This window comes from Lytechinus pictus, chromosome 2 (assembly GCF_037042905.1).
Source record: "Lytechinus pictus isolate F3 Inbred chromosome 2, Lp3.0, whole genome shotgun sequence".
In the NCBI taxonomy this organism is placed as follows: domain Eukaryota; kingdom Metazoa; phylum Echinodermata; class Echinoidea; order Temnopleuroida; family Toxopneustidae; genus Lytechinus; species Lytechinus pictus.
In genome coordinates this window covers 26,684,984-26,708,935 of record NC_087246.1, presented here as the reverse complement: position 1 = coordinate 26,708,935, position 23,952 = coordinate 26,684,984, and the positions used below count along the sequence as shown (strand labels likewise).

Below are 23,952 nucleotides of genomic sequence, written 5' to 3'. Positions count from 1 at the left end.
TCTCCAGTTTTGGAGTCCAATTTCCTTTGTTTACATTTGCTGCAATAGGATTACCTTGGCGGCAAATAAAAAATGTGATGAGCAGATTCCTCATGAAAAATTACCCCTTTAAAAATTCACCGTCTACTTTTGTTTTGATAGGGATTTTTGTTGTAAATCACAAATTTTGGGTGGAAAAAATCATGCTTTTGTTGGTGTTGTTTCTTTTGTCCTTTTGCAAAGCAAGTCTCCAATCATCAATGTGGGACTCCGGAGATTGTCTCCCCTAATTATTGGAGAGTCTCCCATATTGGCCGTGCGCCTCTACTGTTGTGTTGGCCGTTGGTGAGTGGAGCCGACAGAGTTCAGCGGAACGACCAACATAACAGAGACCGAAAATTTTGGTCTAAGTTTTATCTAGCTCTACACATGGTCATTGGTAGTGTCAAATTTGCAGACTACGCACAAACACGACTAGATTAGACTAGGTCCAGCGCTCTCCTCTGGTAGCTGAACTTCCCGATCCGCCGACGCCGCACGCCCCGGGAGCTTCCCGATCGGAGAGTTTCATGGTTGCCGTACCTAGCCGCAGGTACCGTACCGTACCGCAAGTTTAAATTACCATTTTCTTAGATTCTTCGAATTCAAAACAGTGCTGTCACATATCAGAAATGAAAGATAACGTACCTTCTCCTGAAGCTGACCTCATAGGCTTAGCTAACAATCCCACCCACAATAATAAATAATTCAAATGTAACGTAAAATCATTCCAAGGCCAAGTTGGTGGAGCTCCTCACGTGTATTCAAACAACCAACTTGCGGAGAGTGCTCACTTATAGCTATAAACACAAGTATCTTTGTAAACACGAACAAGCACTTGTACCGGTAAGTCATGACTGTATACAAATGAGCTCGAGTGATTCGGCATTGGTTTCTCCCTTTTATTTTCATTTTAGTGCAAATTTTGATATTGCGATGTGTAAATAAATTAGTCTATAATCAAATGTTGAGAATTAAGAAGCAAAAACATGCTCAATCACACACACAATATTTTTAGCAAAATAATATGCGGTGGCAATGGCTTCATTTTTTAAAAATCTTATCACTCTTTACGGCGGAACCGGGGGGGGGGGGCAGGGGGCACTTAATTGCCCCCTCCCCCCAAAATCCTCATAGGAAAAAATGACCTTTTCCAAAACGGAAAATGCCTTTTTTTTAACTTGTAATGTACCCTTTTTCAATGTTTGAAGTAAAACATGACATATTTTAAAGTTAGAAAATCACTTTTTTGTTAATTGGCTCATATGCACGCTTCGCGCTTGCATCAAGTACTCATCCTGTTCATGTTTTGGATGCCGGGTTTGAATGTCCAGTTTACAGATTGGAACAGCACAAAGTTTCAACTATTGTTCAGTATATCACTCTGTTCCTTGTTACCAAAAAATATACTATCCAGTTTTCAGGCTGGAAATGTCACAAATGTTCAGCTCGTGCTTTGTGCTCGCATTATTGTGTGTCACTAAATGCAGCCCTTAACCCGGGGGGGGGGGGCAGTCAAATGTATTGCTGTATAAATATGTATGTGTGACCAAATTATTTCCAAACACCCGTGCAAAATGCAAGTTTTTTTCGCGGGCTTCATTTACACATTTTGGCCCCTAAACAAGTTTTTGTATACTTGGTAAATAACCGTTCTCCCAATTCCCAGGCCCGTTCACGGGGTCGTTGCTTACAATTGGGAAGAATGACCCGAACACTTGTCAGAAACGAGGAGAAAACACCCAGGGGAAAATCTTGGGGGAAACATAATACCACCACGTCTGGCTATAGTCTAAAAAAAAGCTTTGAAAAAACCTAAATACGTTTGACCCCGCGATTGAACATTGACCAGTCTTTGAAAACCACCTTTTTTTAAATCGGTGTTTTTGCACGCGCGACCCGCCTCCAAGAATGGAAAAAAAAACACCCCTTTAACCGATTTGTTTTTGTCACGCATGTGTGCAGCAATATATGTGACTGCTCCCCCCCCCCCCCCCTCCCTCCGGGGCCCTTAATATTCTCCTTTTCTGGTAATTTTATTAAAAGTTGGCCTCGCGCTTCGCGCTTTTTTTCATAATTGCAAAAACTGCTCAGAATGTTTAATTTTTAAGTCTTATTGTTCAAAAGTTTGAGCTCACGATTCGCGCTCGCAATACAAAGATGCATGCCCTTTTAACAGTAGGTAGCGCCAAAATTGACCAAAAAGCGAGTTTTGCAACTTCAGATTTGATTTTTTTTCCAAACCGCTCGCAGGCTATGCTCTCTCGCAGAAAAATGAAGCACAAATAACATATCTCATCAATCAGATGACATTCTCATGGAGAAAATAGCGGGTTGCACCAAAATGCCCATTTTGACATATGAGTGCCCTTTTTGGCTTTGCCCCCCAAACGAAAATACATCCCGCCGCCCCTGATTAATGAGACCTACTATATTGCTCCCTTATTACCTCTATTTTCTGAAATTGTTACAATGCAATGAAACCCTATATTGTTTGTGATTGCTAAAGCCAACAAAATACATAGTCATTTTTTTTTAAATATAAGAATATACAAATCCTTTAGATAGAGAGGGAGAGAGAGAGAGAGAGAGAGAGAGCAGGCGCGGTTCTAGATTATATTTTGAGGGCTTCTGATTGACTATTGCCTATAATTGTGGATATAGCCTTTTCATGTATTATGCATCAGGGCCTGATGGGTGTAATAGATGTATATATATGATGACATTTAACGATGGGGAAGGGGGTAGGACCCATCCCTGGGGGGGGGGGTCACTCTCATGAACTGCTATACCCACCCGTGTCCAACTCCCTCAAAAATGCACCCTAATATAATGCCGGGGACCCATCAGGAAATGCATTGGTTTGCTTGGGGCGTATGTACTCTCTCTAGGCTTTATTGTTTTACGTAAAAGGTGTAATAGAACATGACCGGAGATGGAGTATTAATGTCAATGATAACCCTTAATGTTACAAGGGAAAGTGGTGACCAAGGAGAAAATTTTGAAAGGGCAACCTAACATTTGGAGAACTTTATGAGCTTCCAAATATAAATGTACATTAATTTTGCAACATAATGAATAGGATACTCAACATGCATAAAGGTTGCAAAAAAATATGATCCAATGATCACTGCCCTGTATAACACAAAAGTCTATACAAGTCAACAGAGTATATAGAACATAATCAAATCATTTGGCATGATATGTTGCTTCTATTATCATGAGGCGGGGCGCGGCAGGGGGCGATCGCAATTGGGGATGCGGCAAACATATCAATTTGCGCTGCCCATTAATTTTGCAACGTGCAAAAATCTATATACATTCTATTTTGGGGGGCTTCTGATTGAGTATATTTTAGACGATTGTTTATTCAATACAATGAAAATGACTTATAATTGTGGATATAGCCTTTAGCTGGTCAAGCAGCTAGTCCCCATTCCCCCTCCTATAAAAAAAAAGATATGTCTTGTATTTTGCGAGATGGGGCGTAGCGACCGAGCCGGAAAAAAATGATCACATTTTCAAAATGCTTTTCATCTAGTATATTATGCATCAGGGCCTGATCGTTGTTATAGATGAACAGTATATAGAAAGGTCAAGTCCACCCCTGGAAAATGCTGACTTGAATAAATAGAGAAAAATCAAAGTAGCCTATAAATATAATAGTGCTGAAAATTTCATTAAAATCGGATGTAAAATAAGAAAGTTATAAGTTTCGCTTATTTTTTTTCACAAAACAGTGATACGCACAACTAGGTGAGTCAATCGATGATGTCTATCATTATTTCTTTTGTTTTTTGTTTGAATTATAAAATATTTCATTTTTTATAGATTTGACAATAAGGACAAACTTGACTGAACCAAATTAAACAATGCTAATTCCACATGTTCGGGGAGGAATTAATCGTTGTATCACTTGACAAAGAGGAGAAATTAGAATATTTCATATAATTAAATACAAAAGAAATAATGAGTGGATGACGTCATAGTCTCCTCATTTTGCATACCAGCCAGGATGTGCATATATATAACTGTTTTGTGAAATTAAGCGAACATTTTAAATGTCATAACTTTCTTATTTTTACATCCGATATTGATAAAATTTTAAGTGTTATGTCTGTTAGATTTTTCTCTTTTTATTCAAATAACTTTTTGTTGGGGTAGACTTGTCCTTTAACGATGGGAGGGGGGGGGGTTAGACCCATCATGAAATGCATGGGTTCGCGTTGGTACTCTCTCCAGGCTTTTTTTTTTACGTAAACAAAAGGTGTAACTACATGACAGGAGATGGAGTCTTAATGTCAATGATAACCCTTAAAAATGTTACAAGAGTGATGTGGTGACCAAGGAGAATTTTTTTTTAACTTCACCGTAAACCTAACATTTAATTGGAGAACTTTATGAACTTCAAAATAGTGTACATTAATTTTGCAACATACTAAATGGGATACTCATGCATAAAGGTTGCAAAAGAATATGATCCAATGATCACTGCTCTGTATAACACAAAAGTCTACACAACAGAGTATTGTATAGAACAGAATCATATCATTCTTGCTTCTATCATGGGGCGGGGCGGGGCGCGGCAGGGGGCGATCGCAATTGGGGATGCGGCAAAGCATATCAATTTGCCCAATTTGCTCTGCCCATTAATTTTGCAAATTGAGTTTTAAAAAAAGATCTGAAAGTGCTATAAAACCATCAATGTTGACATCAAAATACTATTTTTCGGCGTGCTTCACGTGCAAAATTTTGCATTATAATTTGGCGCCGAAAATTGTGGACATTGTCTTCACCCCTCAAAAAAAATCAGAAAAAAGGACAATTCATAGCGCTTTTGACAGAACACGGAGAGAAGGGGAGAGATTTGGAGTTAAAGCTTCATTTATGGCATTAGTATATATATTCGTGGTGGGTGAAGTATATAGGGTAGGCCTACTTAATTTGGAAAAAAAAGTTTCCCAGTCTTGCAGATCATTGACTTCTTATATATAAACTCGCATATATTCTGTACTTAGATGATATTTTGCGAATTTACGAGGGAGCGTTTAGCGACCGAGCGAGAATATTTTCGAATTTGAATACAAGACTACAAGTAGCAAAATCTTTGATTTTAGAGCAATTGACGCCGACATGAATGGAATTATAGAGATACGTGTTTTTTATTTTTGTATTTTTTTATATCTCTATAATTATATGACTATACATCGACAAATTCATCCCGCACACAGGTCTATGCTACGCAAGCAATCAAATGTGAAATGTCTCATCTGATAGCCTCTTTGAGCGAGATCGATGATCTGCATTTATTGGAAAAGAAGCAAAAGAAGGCGAAAAGTACAGTGGAGCTAAAGCCTAAACCGAGATAAATAGTCAGTTTCCCGAATTGAGTTTGGCGAATTTCTTTTGTGAGGATGACTCCGTCTCCAAAGCCTAATCCAAAGCATATTGTACAAGGTTCGTAATTTCGTATTGCTACCTCATTTGCGAAATACCGTAAAATATATACCGGTACCGTATCTCGATCTTGCTCTTGCAAGGGAGTGTACGGTAGGGAGTGCAGCCTAGGCCTTGGCGCGGCGCCAGGCAGCGAAATTATTTTCCCCACCGCAGTTGCAAAGTTAGACTTAGAGTGAGTTATACCTTGGTCACATTTGTTCTACGGCGGCCGTACGGCGAGTCGAAAACAGTCGTTTTATTCATTTTTATTGAAACCACCTATATGTAGCTGGTACCAAAAAAAATGTTAAAACGGCTGTATTCGACTCGCCGTACGGCCGCCGTAGAACAAATGTGACCAAGGTATAAGTTAGACATCAATGTGAATATTCATGACTTTCTAGACTTCTTGCCACTAGACAAGAATAAATGCCACTGTCAAATGTAATTCGCATATGGCTCCTACTACAGGTAGTACAGAAATGTGAGCAATCACCATTTTATATATAGTCTTATAGACTTCAATTAAAATATAGTACCGGTATTACTGTTAGTAATTGTCTGAAGCCACACAGAAAAGTGTCAGCTTAAAACAGGCTGATTTAGGGGAAAATATGGCACACTTTTTTCGGGAAATTCATGCTGCTAAAAAAATGTGATCTGAATTGATTATTAACTTTTGTTTGGCATGTATGGAAAGAGAAAATTCAGGGGCTTCTTTTGACAGTAAGGACAAGTTTATAGGATTATTTGAAATAAGGATTTAGAGCTAAATTGCAAACCCTTATTTGTGTGTGTGTTGAGATTGTTATTTCCCCATGCGTTTTCTATGAGAAAATGAAATTCTGTTTTGCACAAATTTTTTCACTTTGTCGCAATTTTTCATTGTGATCTGGTTTCCAAATCTTTATAAAAATCATACCATCGGAAAGAGCATAAAAATTCCTATTAGACACTTTATGGACAAGTTTTTGGCATTAATAATAAATTTATAACAGCTCTCGGAAGCTAAAAATTAGGATTTGTGTGTGTCCATTTCTTAACTACACAGTCTATGGCAGGGAAATGCTGAAAATGGACCTAATTTCAATCTTCTTTTTTGCAGCCAATAATTGGATTTTTTCAAAAAATATTACATTTCTGTCAGTCTGAAGGTTTTTTCTCTTCAAATTCACAAAGAAAATGTGATATTTCCTTGAAATAAGAAAAATAATTTTTTTCTCCAGACACCCAATACGTACCGGTAGTCGGTACTGTAATCTGTATTCAGCATAAAACTATAAAGCCATAATAATTAAGAACAGACAAATACAATTTATTTTAATGTGGTTATTTTGTTTGGTAATGCTTTGACTAGATAAACAACACACTCACTATACTGCTTCAGCCTCACACTGTCACATTTACGGTACCAAGCACTTACCCATTCTGTTCCCCTGAATTAGGGCACTCAGGCATGTGCAGCACGAAACCCCCCGGTCTACATTTTTTATGCTGCCCTCCTTCACCTCAAAACCAGATCTGAACATTTTTTTAATTTGCAAGCTGACTTACTCTTTCTCAAACCTGATATCCCATAATAATTCCCTGTTTCACCCATCCCATAATATAAACCATGGCGGGCATAAGGCCGTTCAATCTTGCTGGTCCTAAAGCAAACACAAAGGATACCCTCAGGAATTACTTTGTTTTAACCAATAGGACACCTTTGAGGCCGTTCTCATTACGCTTTCTAAAACTAGTTTACTGGAAACCAATTCAGGAAACCACTTTGGAAGATCGCTTTGCTAGCGTTCTCACTTGATCACACGAAAGTGGTTTTCAAAATCACTTCACGTAAAGCGCTCTTGTTGCTATGGAAACGCTCTCAGTGGGGTGACACGTTTCGCGCGAAATTCGAAACCGCAGCGTAGGTATTCTACACCTGTCGTGTGGAGTAGCGCGCTCAAAATGTGTGAAGATCGCTTCCCGAAGAATGGTTGTGTCGTGTGTAGTCGCGCTTTGACCGTTTTGACTTACGCTAAAACCAGATTAATGAGGCATAGCGATCCTGAAAACTACATCGCGAAGTGGTTTTTCAAACTGGTTTGGAAGATCGCTTCCAAGACCGCTTTGACCGTTCTCACTACGCGTTAAACTAGTTTCCACTAAACTAGTTTAGGAACGTAGTGAGAACAGCCTCTTAGTCAGCAGTTGGCAATGATGATGCTTGCAGTACTGTATGCAAAACTAATTCATTAATCATTTTTATTTCTAAGACTTAACCATGCAAATGAAAAGGGGTGAGTTTACACTAAAATTTAGGAGCCAAAAGAGCTATTTAGACACTTAATCAAATAATGTAGTATGCAAAATTAATGTATTTGTTTGGTACATTAAGAGTTAAACACTGCTAACAACAAAGGGTGAGTTCACTCTAAAATTTAGGAGCCAAGAGAGCTATTTAGTCACTCTTTTTAAAGTCTTTACTGCATCTTTTATCAGGAGAGTTTATTCTGCATTCCTCATTGTATGATGTCTTAATATGAATGTGCACATTAAGACTGTTAATTGTATAGGTTGCCTTAGATAAAAAGTTTGTAAAACCAAGTTACATCATTTCTTGAGAAGGAAATCAAAGGATCCAATGTGATTATTTTTATGAAAAATCATGTGGTTTGTATACAGTTGTAAATGTCATATCACTTAAAAAGATGATGTTCCACTTGACATATCAATCAATGATGCCACTCAAGGCACTTATGGTATTTATTTTAACTATTTATGTCTCCAAATATGTATTTTTTTCTATTTGCATTCCAAAATTCACATTGCCTTTGAAAATTAAGTCTAAACACACCCAAAGTCACCAACACGCCCATCAATGTTTAAATCTACCAAGCTGTATATCACATCAAGGAAGTATTATTTGCTACTCGATCTGCCTACCAGCATATATATACCCTATTACCAGGGAATACCATCCATATATACTACGCTGTCTACTACTACCAGCAACATCACAAGTATGGGTCAAAACTTTCCTCAATATGGAACGATGGATGGATCATGGTCTCTTATTTCTTTTAAGGGGGGGGGGGTAGCACTCTGAATAATCTGATAATGAATGCTTAGCCTTGACTTTTGAAAAATGTGGTTGTTTTTAGTACACTTGCATTTTTCTAAGCCCATTCTTATGCCTAATGTTTAAAGGACAAGACCACCCCAACAAAAACTTGATTTGAATAAAAAGAGAAAAATTCAACAAGCATTACACTGAAAATTTCATCAAAATCGGATGTAAAATAAGAAAGTTATGGCATTTTAAAGTTTCGCTTCATTTCACAAAACAGTTATATGCACATCTCGGTCGGTATGCAAATGAGGAACTGATGACATCACTCACTCACTATTTCTTTTGTAATTTATTATATGAAGTATGAAATATTTTTATTTTCTCGTCATTGTCATGTGAAATGAAGTTTCATTCCTCCCTGAACACGTGGAATTCCATTATTTTATCATTCTGTGCTTCAGGCAAGGAGGTCCTAATCATCAAATTCCTAAAAATTGGAATATTGTATAATTCAAACAATAAAAAAACAAAAGAAATAGTGAGTGAGTGACATCATCGTCTCTGTCATTTGGATGTAACTGGCTCGTTCATATAACTATTTTGTTAAAAATAAGCGAAACTTTGAAAAATCATAACTTTCTTATTTTACATCCGATTTTGATGAAATTTTCAGCATTGTACTTGTCTGATTTTTCTCTATTGATTCAAATCGACATTTTTCTGAGGTGGACTTGACCTTTAACAACAAATATAAGCAACATTATGTGAACCGTACTATCAGTTCATTTTGACCAACAACATAACAAACTGCATGACTCCCTAAGTCATTTTCTTGAATATTAGAAATAATAATTTTGTTTCAAGAAAACTTATACCAGTATTTATTTACCAAAAGATTCGAAGGGCATGCCATTTAAAGAACTGATGAAGATATTATCTTATAAATTACATATACATGTATTTCCACAAAACTGTTATGCATGATTGCTACTTATACAAATGAGGAAGCTGATGATAATCCACTATTTCTTTTGGTGTATATTTGATTTTCTCTGAATGATAATATGATTGAATTATCTATTGGTGTTCACAGGAGAGCCACTCCCACCTCTGAAGAAGGGAGTTCCTCGTCTCTACAGTTACCGGTTTTGCCCCTTTGCTCATAGAGCTCGTCTGGTGCTGGCTGCCAAGAATGTTGAGTATGCATTATTCATATCCACTTTTATTTAGTCATATCCACAGTTTCAGTTTACGATATTTAATAAGCAGTGAAAGTATTTCATGATTTTTTTAATGTCTAGCATTTGCAACATACATCAAAAGTATAAAACTTTAGTAGACTTTGGATCTACATGTATATCACTAAATTTTGGGGAGTGAAATGATTGAAATCAGTGAGATTATGTGATGTGTACGAATTAGAGGGTCTTTTTTCATCAATTAGCATTTCACCAATTTATACCTGAACTAGATTGTGATATCTATCTCACACAAAATTTTAGAGTCATACTTGGTATTAAGATATTGTACTATAAAACATGTGTATCTGAATATCTATTTCAGAGCCTCTTAGGATGTGTTTTGAAAATGATGACAATGTATACATTGTTGCTTCATGAATTCAGAATACTGTTCTGAAAACATGTAACATTTTTCTTTCCATTCAGTTGAATTGTTAATTGTTGGATTTCATTGTGAATATGATACATGTGTAGACATGATGAGCAATAAGCAAGCTAGTGCCTAAAATTTGAAGTCTGTAATCAAGAAGATACTTATAATTCCAAACTATGATTAAAGTATGTTAGAGTAATTAAATATTGTATTGTATTTATATAGATGGATATTAAATAAAATGAATAATTACAGTGTAAACTTGAGCCATGAAACTGTCAGGGGACATTTGTGGCACTATTCCAGCAACAATTCTCTCTAATGCAAGTAAAAAGAAGATTTATTTTATATGTATCACATATTGGTTTGATAATATTAATAGATAAATCAAATCTTCTTTTTACTTGCATTAGAGAGATTTAAGAACAGCATACCCCAGCAACTCTGTTAACCAACAATGTTCATATACATCTAATCTATGTACAGTACCTGTGCCTGAAATGAACATATCTGTGTTATTGAAAAAAATAGATTGAAAACATTGGTATATATGAATAGAGTTTTTCAGTTGTAGTCTTATAAATCATTCTTCATTTCAAGAGTTTTGTTTATATTAATTCAATGGAAAACAAGTTGATAATGATGTAAACAAATATAGAAAAGTCAGACAAGCATAACACTAAAAATATAATCAAATTGTCAAATCTCATTGAACGTTGATCTGTATTTCTGATTTGTATGTTGAAAATTGACAAAGAAATGAAATAAAACAATATATTAAAATGACTTTATACATGGTGATACTATTAAAGTTATGGTAATTGGTATTTTTTCCTTTTTATTCATCATGCTCTTTGTTGGAGTAGACTTGACATTGAGAAATAACCTGTGACTGAGTATTCCAAGTTGATATTTTGAATATCAAACAAAATGAACCTGTAGTGTAAGATATTTGGATTACACCAGGGGCCCATAACAAAACTTAGCAATGATCGTAGAACATTTTTCTATGACTGATTCCATTGACTACAATGTACAATCAATTGAAAAAAATCAAGCATACGATCAATTGCTAACCTTTGTGTTACGGGACCCAGAATGTCAAATTGCATTGGGTTTTCTTTCCAGCTATGAATTGGTCAACATAAGCCTCACTAAGAAACCAGAATGGTACTTCTCAAAGAATCCCTTTGGAACTACCCCATGCTTTGAACATGATGAGAAGATTGTGAGAGATTCTACCCTTGTCTGTGAATACGTAAATGATGCTTACCCTGATCATGGCAACTTATGGCCAAGTGATCCATACAGAAAGGCTCAGGATAAGATGCTTCTGGATTACTTTGGGAGCAAGGTAAGATCTCTCCTGTTATCAGGAGCTTTATAATTGCTGTTGGTGCTCATTGGGCTCCAAGCTATGATTATTCAGGTACCTTGGCCATCTCTGTTTTGGGTGTATATATATATATATATATTAAATGCTTGTTTACATCTTGTACTGAAATAGTTCACATATAAATATATAAAAGAACAAATGAACTAATTTTCAGTTAACTATATTCATCAGGTGCGGATCCAGAGTTGAAATTTTACGGGATGCTACAGGATCTAGGATTTTTAAAAAGGGGTGGCACATTTTACCCGTTGGAAATTTGACAAGCCCCCCCCCCCCCCCCCCCCCAAAAAAAAAAGATTGTCATCTAAATTTTAGGTCAATTCGTCCGCAAAAAATTAAGCCCAAAAAAATGGTTTTCACCTACATTTAAGGTAAATTTGTCTCTTTTTTTTTTTTTTAAATCCTACGGGGGGCTAGCGCACCTTCAGCCCCCCCCCCCCCCCCTTCCTGGATCTGCGCCTGTTCATTAAGTGGATTATACATGTAATATCCTATCTATCCCTTGACATAATGATTGGAAGTTCTCTTTGTACTTTAAGTTTCTAATTCGAAGATCACCTAATAAATGCAGTTCAACCAGTTCTTCCTTGTTGTTCCTCCCCTCCATCCTCCCCACTTATTTGTGTTTCAATGTCAATTACATTTACTTTATTTCCATACCTACAAATATGTATGTATCGGGTGATTATTCTTCGTTACATAAAATCATCATCACCTATCCAAACCTAAGAAAGAGAATGCAAATACCCAAATGGAACGTCTTAAAGATGATATAGCACTGTGGTATAGCATGGTAGTTATTTGTCTTTCAAACATCTCTCTCTCTCTGATCATAGATAAGTCCACCATTCTTCAAGGCCACGTACCATCCGCCGGAATCCCCTACTGAAGACTATCTAGCCATCTATCAGAAGGAGCTCTATGTTCTTGAAGATGAGCTCAAGAAAAGAGGCACTGCTTTCTTCTTTGGTAAGTCGTGTTAATCCACCAGACTCATTTTATAAGAATCCATCTATCCAACTTTCAGATGTAAACCCAAGTTTACAGTGGTTGTGGGTGTGTGCATTTTTTGTGTGTGTGTGTCGATCCACCAGAATCCTAAATGGTAGACTATATCTAGACATCTTTCAGAGGGAACTCTACTTTTTGGAGATGAACGTATGGTACTGCATTCTTTGTGAAGTCTATGAGTGGATGTGGGTGTGTGTTGGTGTGTTCATTCACCAGAATCCTCCATGGAAGACTAAACCAAATATCAGAAGAAACTTTTCTTGAAGATGAGCTTAATAGAGGCACCAAATGCTTTCTTCTTTTGTTATTCTATCTGTGTGTGAGTGGGTTTGAGTTTGTTGTTGTTTTAATTTTTGTTATTATTTCAATGCACAATGTTTTTTTCAAGCTTCACTTGTTTTCTTGCTCCTATTTTAATGGATGTCATTAAGGTGAATTTAAAGTTTAATGAATAAATACTGGTTTTTCTGTGTTTATATAGGCAACAGGCCAGGATTAGTTGATTACATCATGTGGCCATGGTTTGAAAGGTGGACTGTCTTTGGAGAAGAGTTCAAACGAGACAATTATCCTACGGTGAGTTTGGATAAAAAGATGCCAACTTTTACTTCATTGACTGCATTTTGTTCTGAAAATTTGCCCAAAGACTCCATTATCAATGGGTGATGTTTTTCCTATTCTGGGAGGAAAGACAAAATAATAATAACTTAGTCTTATGACGTCACGGCTTTAAACATGGAGGACGTGTAATTTTGGGAGCTCTCGACCCCGCTGCTTTTTTTTACTTTTTTGGAGGGACTCTTTTGTTTTGGTGAGCTCAAACATTGAATTATTTTGCTATTAGTGAATAACTGTACACATTTTTTCAGCATTCAGTACCACTTCTAATGGAAAAGTCTTATTTCTTAAGGAGTGCAACCATGTCGTCCGAGGGCCAACGCACCAAACAATCTACACCGTCAACGTCAACGGCACAAACCAGTACACCAACGCCGGAGGGCACGGGTGAACCGGAGAGTGCATTCACGCTCGCAGATGTTATGCGCTCTATACGGGAATCTGAAGTTAGAGTCTGTGCAAAATTAGATGGTTTACAACACAATTTGGATCAGATCAAGACGAAAGTGGATGACTTAGAAGCAGCAGTTGATTTTAATGCATCGAAGGTCGACATTATCGAGAAAGAGAAGCTTCCTCAGATTGAAAGCGACCTAAGGAAGGAGGTTGATCAACTTCGTACAAAGCTCATCGAATCAGAGATATACCAGAGGAAGAATAATCTCTTATTCTACGGGGTCAAAATGGAGCAAGGAGAAAATGTCTATGTCGTGATTCGCCATGTTTTTACTCTACTTGGTTTGAGCAAAGAGGAAGCGGAGGCCGTTTGCCTTATCAATGTGCATAGGCTACCCCAACGCCACTCACAAGAAGGTGTCCCCCATCCTATCATAGCCAAGTTTGTCTATATGTCACAACGTAATCGAGTCTTAGCTGCGTTCGAAGAGCGAGCTTACAAGAAGAGAGTCGCCACAGATGCTTCGACTGGAAACACCACAGGAGTCGAATGGAGATACCCACCTGTTACACAAGAAACATCTAGGCTTACAGTGAGAACAGACTTGCCTCCAGCACTGAAGGCAACACGCAGTGAGTTGGCCAAAGTTGCATACAAGTTGAGAAAAGAAAAGAAGCTGTCTACTAAAATAACGGTTGTTAGAGCGAAAGTGGTCCTCTTCTACAGAGAAAAAGGAACCCAGAAATGGGAAATACATAAAGAATAGCGGTCTTGCATTCTCGATCTTCATTTCATTTACAATTACAGAGAACAAAATTCAAGTTCATTTATTTTATTGAACGCAAAGTGCTATTGACATTGGAAATGAACACACAACTTTTGATCAGTTGTTTTGATACTGATATTTATTTGCCCTATATACTGCATTGAATAGAATTTTTTATTTTTTTTTCTGCCACATTGACCATTGTGGTTTCTCCCTCCAGTAATATTCGTGAATTTTGTAAACATGTTAAAGGGTGGGTTTGTTAGCTCCTTTAAGGTTTCATGTCTTTGACATGTTCCTCATGTCTAGCATTCGATCAGTCAGACGTGTCTTAATTTTTTCACATTTATTAATGTATTTGTTCGTGTACAAGTGTTACACATTTAAATTTTCTTTGTATATTGTTTCTATGTACATAGTTTGCCTTTGCCAAAGATGTTCTTTTTATAGTTCTCTTGCGTCAGCTGAAAGCAAAACAAATTCCAAGTGTTGGAAAACAACTACTGTTAGGGCAGTTGCTCAATGTACAATTTTGAAATTTACATTAGCCTTTATAGTAACGGTACTGAGGAATGGTGTTTGCAACAGTGGAAAGTTATATTTAGGCTTCTATATGTTACAGGTGCAAGCCAAAGCAATACATCTGACACCTGTCATAAGTACATGTACATGTAGGATGCACGGTTATGTGTTTGTGGATTGGTACATGTATATCAAAGTTACAGATATGATACCTTGCTATGGGTTTTAAAGAAACGAGCATGAAGTTTTTGTCTTTGAATGTGAGAGGTCTAAGATCAGGGTTTCGGAGGCAAAAGGTATTTGGTTGGTTACGAGAAAAAGAAATCGACATTGCTCTCCTACAAGAAACATATAGTTCAGAAGACGTAGAAAGTAGTTGGTCTTCGGAATGGGGCAGTGATGTACTCTTTTGTCACGGATCTCCTCATAGTAGTGGGGTCATGATACTTATCAATTCAAAACTAGATTATAAAATCATTTCTAAACATGTTTCAGGTAATGGTAGATATTTGGTTTTAAGAATTATTATAGACGGCAATGAATTTATAATTTGTAACGTTTATGCACCAACAGCTGATAAGAAACGTGAACAAAAAATATTTTTTGACCATTTATTATGTACCTTAAATTCTTTTGATGATATTGCGACTACTCCTCTATTAATTGGGGGCGATTTTAATGTGATTTTAAACATGAATGTTGACAGACAAGGTGGTCATCCAACAACCTCGCAGGCAGTAATCAGTCAACTTAAAAAATTACAGAGTGATTTAGATGTCATTGATATATGGCGTGTACGTAACCCCATTACGCGTAAATATACTTGGAAACAATTGCGGCCTTTAATCCAAAGTAGATTAGATATTTGGTTTGTCTCCGAGACCCTGCAGGATTATATTAGCAAGGTAGATATGATACCCGGAGTGGGTTCTGATCATTTGGCTATTATTTTAGAATTTAAAGTACAAGAAGAAACAAGATGTAATGCTATGAATTGGAAATTTAATAACACCCTATGCGAGGATGAAGTGTTTTGTTCTGAAATGACGAAAAATTTAGATCTGTGGATTAAAGATATTTCACAATTTGATGATATGAGAATAGGTTGGGAATTTCTCAAGTATAATATTCGCCTATTTTCACGTAAATACAGTATTGAAAAGGCACGGAAAAGGAAAGAAAGGCGAAGAGAACTGGAAAACAGGCTAAAAAGGTTGCAATTTCTGTTGGATTCCGAGGGTGAAAGGCATGCTGAGGAATATAAAAAGATTGAAAGAGAATATGAGTCTTATTTAGATTATATAACACAAGGCATCATATTAAGGTCTAAAGCAAATTGGATGGAATTTGGGGAGAAAAATACTAAATTTTTTCTTAACTTAGAAAAAGGCCACAAAAATAAATCGTCAATTTTTAAACTTAAGCAAGGCGATTGTATACTTACAGATATGAAAAATATTAATTCAGAAATAAAATCATTCTATACACAATTATATAAAAAGCCTAATGTCGACTCGAGGCAAAACTCCTTATTCTTAGGACAAGAAAATATTCCAAAATTACCCTCGGACTCCAAGAGTAAATGTGACTTGCCGTTAACGTTAGAGGAATGTACATCATCCCTATTACTTATGTCAAAAAACAAGTCACCGGGAAACGACGGTCTAACGGTTGAGTTCTATCGCAAGTTCTGGGGTAAAATTGGACAGCTTTTGGTAGATAATCTTAACTACAGTTTTCAACAAGGTCAACTTTCTAGTTCACAAAGACAAGGTTTAATTACACTCATATCAAAGAAAGGGAAAGACAAAATGTTAATCGAAAATTACCGACCCATCACTCTAGTGAATGTTGATTTGAAAATTGGTTCTAAAGCTCTTGCAGAAAGATTAAAGAAAGTTCTGCCTGATTTGATTCACCCAGATCAGGTAGCATTTATAAAGGACAGATTTATTGGAGAAGCTGTCAGGACAGTTAAAGATGCTCTTTTCTTTTCCGACTTGAAAAATATTCCCGGAATATTATTAAGTTTGGATTTCCAAAAGGCATTCGATTCACTAGACCATTCTTTTTTGTTAAACGTCCTCCGATCATTCAATTTTGGAGAAGGATTTTGTAACTTTATTAAAGTTTTATATACCAATTTAGAAAGTGCGGTAATGAATCGGGGTCTGTCATCGGGTTATTTTCCCGTTGAAAGAGGTGTTAGGCAGGGAGACCCATTGAGTCCTTATTTATTTGTTTTAGCTATAGAGACATTTGCCATAAATATTCGTGAAAACAAGACAATACATGGTTTAAAAATATCGGACAATTTAGAATTGAAATTGTCGCTGTATGCGGACGACATAACGGTTTTCCTTTCAGACAATATTTCATTTAGACACCTTTTGAATACACTTCAGAATTTCCGAAAGGAATCATCACTCTCTATCAATATTTTCAAAACAAAGGCAATGTGGATAGGAGCCTGTAAAGATAATCAACATTCACTAGAGAATATCCAGTTTGAGAAGTCTTTGACAATTCTTGGGGTAGATATAGCTTATTCACCCAATGTTTTTTCTTTACAATTGCAAAGAACACTTGATAAAATTAGAGTACAGTTGAATTTATGGAAATCTCGTCATTTATCTTTAATAGGCAAAATACAAATTGTCAAAACCTTTGCCTTTTCGCAATTACTTTACCTTGCAAGTTTGTCAAAAATCCCAGATTATTATATAAAAGAAGTTAATAAGTTAGTTTTTGGGTTCATTTGGAACGGCCCTGACAGGATCAAAAGGGAGATACTTGTTAAGCAGTATGAAGATGGGGGGCTCAAAATGATATGCTTAAAATCTCTTCTACAAGTGCAAAAAGTCAAGTGGATACAAAGAGTTTTTACATCCAATTCAAAGGGATGGAAGATTATCCTGCTAACACTGCTTCAAAATGTAGGTGGTGACTTTATATTCCATTGTAATTATGATCTTAATATTTTAAACCTGACAATTCCTGAATGGTATAAAGATGTCATGGTTAGTTGGAGCACAGTATTTCAAAAAAACATAAAAATATGTAACCAAATGCTATGGAATAATAGATGCATATTACAAAATGGAAAATCTTTTTATAAGCCAGAGATAAAAAACAAAGGTTTTGTTAAAGTGTCACATATGTTGGATGAGTATGGCAGACCATTAAGATGGAAAGATGCCAAAAATAAAGGCTTAACATTTGTTGAATACTTTTTGCTTCTTGATTGTTACAAGTTTATGCCATCAAAATGGAAAGTATTTTTTCTATCTCAAAACTTTCATCCCATTGTCGACAACATTTCATTGATTCCAACTTTAACTATTGATGGCATCACTAGAGAAGTAACGGTTGTACCAAAGTATATTTTTTACACATTTTTTATGAATGAAAATAACCCATCAATTTCGAATATATTTACACGTTTAAAAGACACTTATGGGTTTCAACAAGAAGAAGTAAGAGAACTCTTAAAACTACCTCTACGTACTACTATAGATACAAGACTTCGAGCTTTACATTTCAAGATTATTAATAATTTGATTCCTACTAAGGTTTGGTTATTCCGTATTAACAAGGTAACTGATACACTTTGTACATTTTGTAAAGTATCACCAGAAACTCTAGTGCATCTTTTTTATTCTTGCCATGTTGTTAACCAATTTTGGAATAATGTTGGTACACTTTTTGCTTCACTAGATCTTCCTGATTTCCTCTCAGAAAGATATGTTCTTTTTGGTATCTGTAAGCCCCAAATTCCCAGATATATATTTATATTGAACTTTCTGCTCCTGTCAGGTAAACAATATATTTTTAGATGTCGATGTGACGAAACAAAACCTACTCTCTCCCATTTTTGTAACTTTCTTTTATCATTTGAAACTGTTGAACATACCATAGCACAAAGGAAATGCAAATTAGAAAAACATGATGGCAAGTGGGCTATCATTCTGAATACTTTAAAGAGGCGATAAAGCAGAAGGCTGTTTTTGTTATGTTTATTTATTTTTTTATATAGGCCAAGTGCCTGATTTTTTTTGTGTTGTTGTATACAAACATATGTTTTTTTTATTATATACTATTCTGTATGTTAGACATGTTATTTTATATGCCAACGTCATCTGAACTTTTATATGTGATCCATTATATCATGTATGTTTTGTTATGTATATTTTTATGAAAAGGATCAATAAAACATGAATTACAAAAAAAATAACTTAGTCTTATATAGGGCTTTTCATGAAATCCATATCAAAGCGCTTTACAATGTAGAACATACGAAATATACAAACAAAAGTGAAATTAGAAATCATATAAAACAAATAACAAGGACACTGTAAATGGGGCTATGTTGAATATGCTTTTTCCAAAATATAAAAAATGTTGCCTTACAATGTAAGTGGAATACCCCCCCTTTTACACTGGAAGTAGTTTTTGAAATTTTAAGAAATTGTTTTAGATTTAGCACCAACTTTGGGGTTTTCAATAAATGTGATATCACCCTGTGCGTACTACATCAGCGTTGCTGTAGCGTTGATGTAATTGGGGGTATAAACAATGTATTTCATGATTTAATTCCATTGTTGAGCCCATTAATTTTCAATCATTACAATGAAGCACTTCCACAGATAAGAAATTTAAATATGACCGACTCTATGACAATTGTAAAAAAGTTTAAGTGGGAGCTTTTCAGGGGAAATTGGCAATCTAAAAAATACAATTGGCAAACAAAAGCTTAAATAAAATTGCAGTATTGTTATTTCAAGTTTTTAAAAGTTTATTGACAATTTTAATTTATTCATACCGACAATTTTGCATGTAAAATTTTCATTGATTTTGCTTGAACTAATATTATTTTATTCTGATTTTTTTTTTTCTGTACCAGCTAATGGGATACTGTGCTCGAATGAAAGAAGACCCGGCTGTGATAGAAGCATCTACCCCTGACGAAATCTACCAAGATCAGTTTAAGAGATTGTTGGAGAAGAATCCCCAGGATGATTACTAGGGACTGTCTTGTCTATCAGCATACATCCTCAGGTTAATCCATTCATTGAAACCCTCTCACTTCCAAAAGCCAACTCAGGATTCTATGAAGATTTAGATTAAAACAAAGTTGTGAGACATTTCAGAAAAATGCATGAAAATGAGTCAAGACAATGCAATACTGGGTCTTGATAATTGAAAGAAGGAAGGCAAAGAAAATGGAAGCTTTCATGCCACTGCATATCTTTCGATTAGTCTATGACTCGATTCTAGAAAAAAATGTTCCCTGAAAATATACACAAATGTGATACTCATATTTGAGGTTCAACTGAAACATTGGTAATTCAAGCCTATAGTAATTGTTTCAAATCGTAGCCAATTGTACAATTGCTGTGGTGTCATAAAAATTCGAAATTATGTTTTTTATGTTTTTTCTTCTAAGGGCAGTAGTCATATAGTCATGAATTTAAACTCGATTATTCATTTAATTAAGTATTTTTTCCATAGTGAGATGTCAACATTTTCATTCAATTTTACATTAATTATATTCTAAACTTGGGTCACAGACCAATTGTAAGATGTGCGATGGCCTTTATTATCATAAAATTTATCTGTACATTCTCACTCCTCTAAATTTGGTGATGAGCAAAAACAAATTGATTTTTTTTACCCAAATCCTCCAACCTCCTTCCTGCTCCCTTCAGTCAGAAGGTTTTGGATGTCTTGTCATCCTGACCAAGTCAATGTAATAGCCCCCAGTTTCAGGTGGGTGTTTTATAAAGCTGTTTGTAAGATACCACCGACTTTACAAATGACTGTTGACCCTTTCTCAAGAACTAAATCAACACCGACGGAAAGCACAAAAAAAAAAGATCACCAGTCTTAACAGTAAAGTCGCTCGTAACTTACGAACAGCTTTGTGGGAACACTCACCAGGGGGCCATTTCATAAAGCTGATCGTAAGTTAAGGGCGACTTTAGGAACGACTGGTGATCCTTGTGGTAAATGATATTGTCCATTGAATGTTCATTGGGGATTATTTAGAGCGTAAGAAAGGTTCACCAGTTCTTAAAGTAGCTAGTAACTTAAAAACAGCTTTATGGAACACCCACCGGGCGCCTTATCACAAAGCTTAGCAATTAATTGTACAGTTGATTTTACGATAATTTTCTTATCGTGGTCTATGTACTCAACCGCAAGAATCAGCCTTACAACCAACGTAAAGCTTCATGTTACGTTCCCCATTTTGAATAATTGTCTTGCTTTCTTCTGAATTACCTTGTCATCATAGAATAATTGTAAGCTTCCTTAGACAACTCATTCACTTGTCATAATTAAATGGGTAATGATGTCAGGGAAGGGCGAGTTTGTCAATCTCGAATTAAGTGTCATTTAGTGTATCTTGAATATCAGAAATGAAAATGAAGAATGATGAATCTACATCTCGATTCAATTATAGGGGCGGATCCAGAGCTGAAATTTTACAGGATCCAGGATTTTTTAAAGGGGGGGGGGCATAATTCTACCCTTTGGAAATTTGACAAGCAACATTTTTTTTAAAGGGTTGTCACCTAAATTTAAGGTCAATAATTCATCTGCCAAAAAATTAACAATAAAAAAAAGGTTTTCACCTATATGTAAGGTGAATTCGTCTCTTAATTTTTTTTTATAAATCCTACAGGGGGCTCGCACACCTTAAGCCCTTCCCCCCTGGATCCGCGCCTGAACTATATTTGTGTGTTTCATTATTTAAACAATATTAGGGCATGTTTTATACCCATTTGACAATCGTGACAGAGTGGTGCTTTTTTATAGCAGTATTCAAGAACAGATATGTATCATTTTTTGTATCACCTCAGTCTGTATATATTAGGTTACTAAACTGATTAACTTAGCATTCCATTTTATTTTATCCTATTTTTAATAGAGCAGAAGGCTATGTATAACTGGTAGTTTTGTACTGAATTGTTGATCATTTAATGACTAGATTATATATGTGAACTTTATTTTTTTACAGATATTTTTGTAAGTTAGCTCAAAGCATTCATTTCAGGAATTATTGAACTAATATCTATTGCTTGAAGCATGACTATTCAGTTGCAGTGAACTTGTACACCCGTTTTCATATCACCTTGTTTCATGTACCTATGTACCCTTCATATTTCTCTCCTATGAATGACAGAGACCCAGATAGTTTTTATCGTTGATTGAATTGATTGGAAACAAAATCTGAGATTTGTTAATCTATATACGGGAGATGTTCTTAAATAGATGGTAAAACCATTTTTATATGGTTTAAAAGCACTGTTTGCAAGAGTTCTATGAATAGGCTGGAAATATTTCAATATTTTCACCTTCTGTTGGAAGCATTTTCATTTTATTAAAATTGATTTATGCTCCATGATACACATGTGATTGTTCCATGAAACAGTCTGGTAATATTTAATTGTCCAGAAATTTTTAAAACCAAGTATCCAATGAATTGATTTTTTGCCATTTGAAAGGAATATTTGTTTCAAATCAAGTATAAACAAATGAATAGTTGGGATGTTGGCCGACTGTGTTCCCCTTCGATTTATAGGACACTGATGTATGTATTCAAGGTTTTTTTTACTACATTATGTCTTTCACATGTCCAATATATTTAATTGTGTAGCAACTTCTTTTGTGTACAATTCCTTTTTGTTACCGATATGCTGGTAAAAGGTCAAGTCTACACCCAAAACCAGATAAATCTGTGGAAAAAAAAAAGAAAATCATCAAGAACAACAAGTTTGTTTAATTTCACAAAACATAATATGACTGACATATGTAGTATATATGAATCTTGAAAAATATTCATTTTTCTTTGCTGGTCCATGAACATGTGAAATCACCATTATTTGTACTTCATTGTGACTTATACCCGGTCACATTCGCTCTACAGCGGCCGTACGGCGAGTCCAAAACAGCCGTTTTTACATTTCTTTGTCATAGCTACATATACATGGTTTGAAAAATATGAATGAAACAGCTGTTTTCGACTCGCCGTACGGCCGCCGTGGAGCAAATGTGACCGAGGTATTACTTGAAAGTTTCTCTATTCTTTATTTACGTCCAGTTTGTTTACTTTTTCTCTTTGAATTGAAATCAAATTGCTTTTGGGATGGTCTTAACGTAATAAAGATAAGTTCGAAATGAATTGTTCTGTATCCTCACCCACACAATTAACTATGCTTCCTTTTGATATGTAGTATTAATTTTTCTATAATTTGTATTAAACGAATCTAGAGGTGCACGAGTACAAGAATAACGCTATCTTGTTTTCTAATTTAGTAGTGGTATAATCGACAACAGTGATCTCAATGTTGAAGACAATCGTGGTGATGGTAGTGGTGGTGATGATGACTAGGAGTTGCATGAGGTGGGCAGTACTGCTGATGGATGTTGAGATCAGGTGTGATGGTAGTGTTGATAATTATGTGTTCATGAGGATGATGGTATTGCTGATGGATGTTGATAACAGTGATGGTGGTTGTGGTGATGGTGGTAGTGTTGATATCGATAATTATTAGTTCATGAGAATGATGGAGTTATGGTGTTGATAATGATGGTGGTGGTTGTGGTGATGGTAGAGGTGGTAATTATGACAGTGGTGATCTTGATTAGAGTAATGATGGCAATATTTATTAAGAGACAGAGATAGCGATACAAATAATGATTAGAGTGGGGCCTACCATGGACTTGGGTCCATGGGGGCAATGATGGTTATTGTGTTGATTGTGAATTTGTGATGGTGGAGACGATTATGAAGATCATAATGATGACAGCATTTAGAGATACTGATGATTTTGAAGGTGGTGATAAATGATTGCACTGACAAAGGGCATGATTACCATGGTGCTGATCTAGTGATGGAGATGACGGTTGTACTGCAAAGGATAAGGAGATGGTGATAATAATAGCCAACTTGTAAATACTTTACAGTCAACCATCCCGAAATTAATCTCACTAAAACTTTTCATCTGTAAAATATCTGACCTCCCAAAATAAATTTACAAGATCAAACACGAACAAAATGGCATCATGAATAAGTTGCGATTCCAATCACCTTGACGAATGGTTGTAAGAAA

At 35.7% G+C, this 23,952-nt stretch overlaps 1 protein-coding gene across 1 annotated transcript; it reads left to right on the top strand.

Moving 5' to 3' along the window:
- Positions 1 to 5,302: 5,302 nt before the first annotated feature.
- On the top strand, positions 5,303 to 22,580 carry LOC129254489 (glutathione S-transferase omega-1-like). The gene is made up of 7 exons (XM_064114448.1): positions 5,303 to 5,475; positions 9,606 to 9,711; positions 11,255 to 11,480; positions 12,359 to 12,491; positions 13,015 to 13,109; positions 19,740 to 19,894; positions 21,522 to 22,580. Exons 1-6 carry the CDS (start codon positions 5,433 to 5,435, stop codon positions 19,860 to 19,862), a joined length of 726 nt encoding a protein of 241 aa, XP_063970518.1. The 5' UTR covers positions 5,303 to 5,432; the 3' UTR covers positions 19,863 to 19,894; positions 21,522 to 22,580.
- The last annotated feature ends 1,372 nt before the right edge of the window (positions 22,581 to 23,952 follow it).

Excerpts from the sequence above, each read along its gene's own strand:
- LOC129254489 (XM_064114448.1), top strand. The coding sequence starts at position 5,433 with ATGACTCCGTCTCCAAAGCCTAATCCAAAGCATATTGTACAAG. Across the intron at positions 5,476-9,605 it reads TCCAAAGCATATTGTACAAG|GAGAGCCACTCCCACCTCTG; the intron begins GTTCGTAATTTC and ends TGGTGTTCACAG. Across the intron at positions 11,481-12,358 it reads TGGATTACTTTGGGAGCAAG|ATAAGTCCACCATTCTTCAA; the intron begins GTAAGATCTCTC and ends CTCTGATCATAG.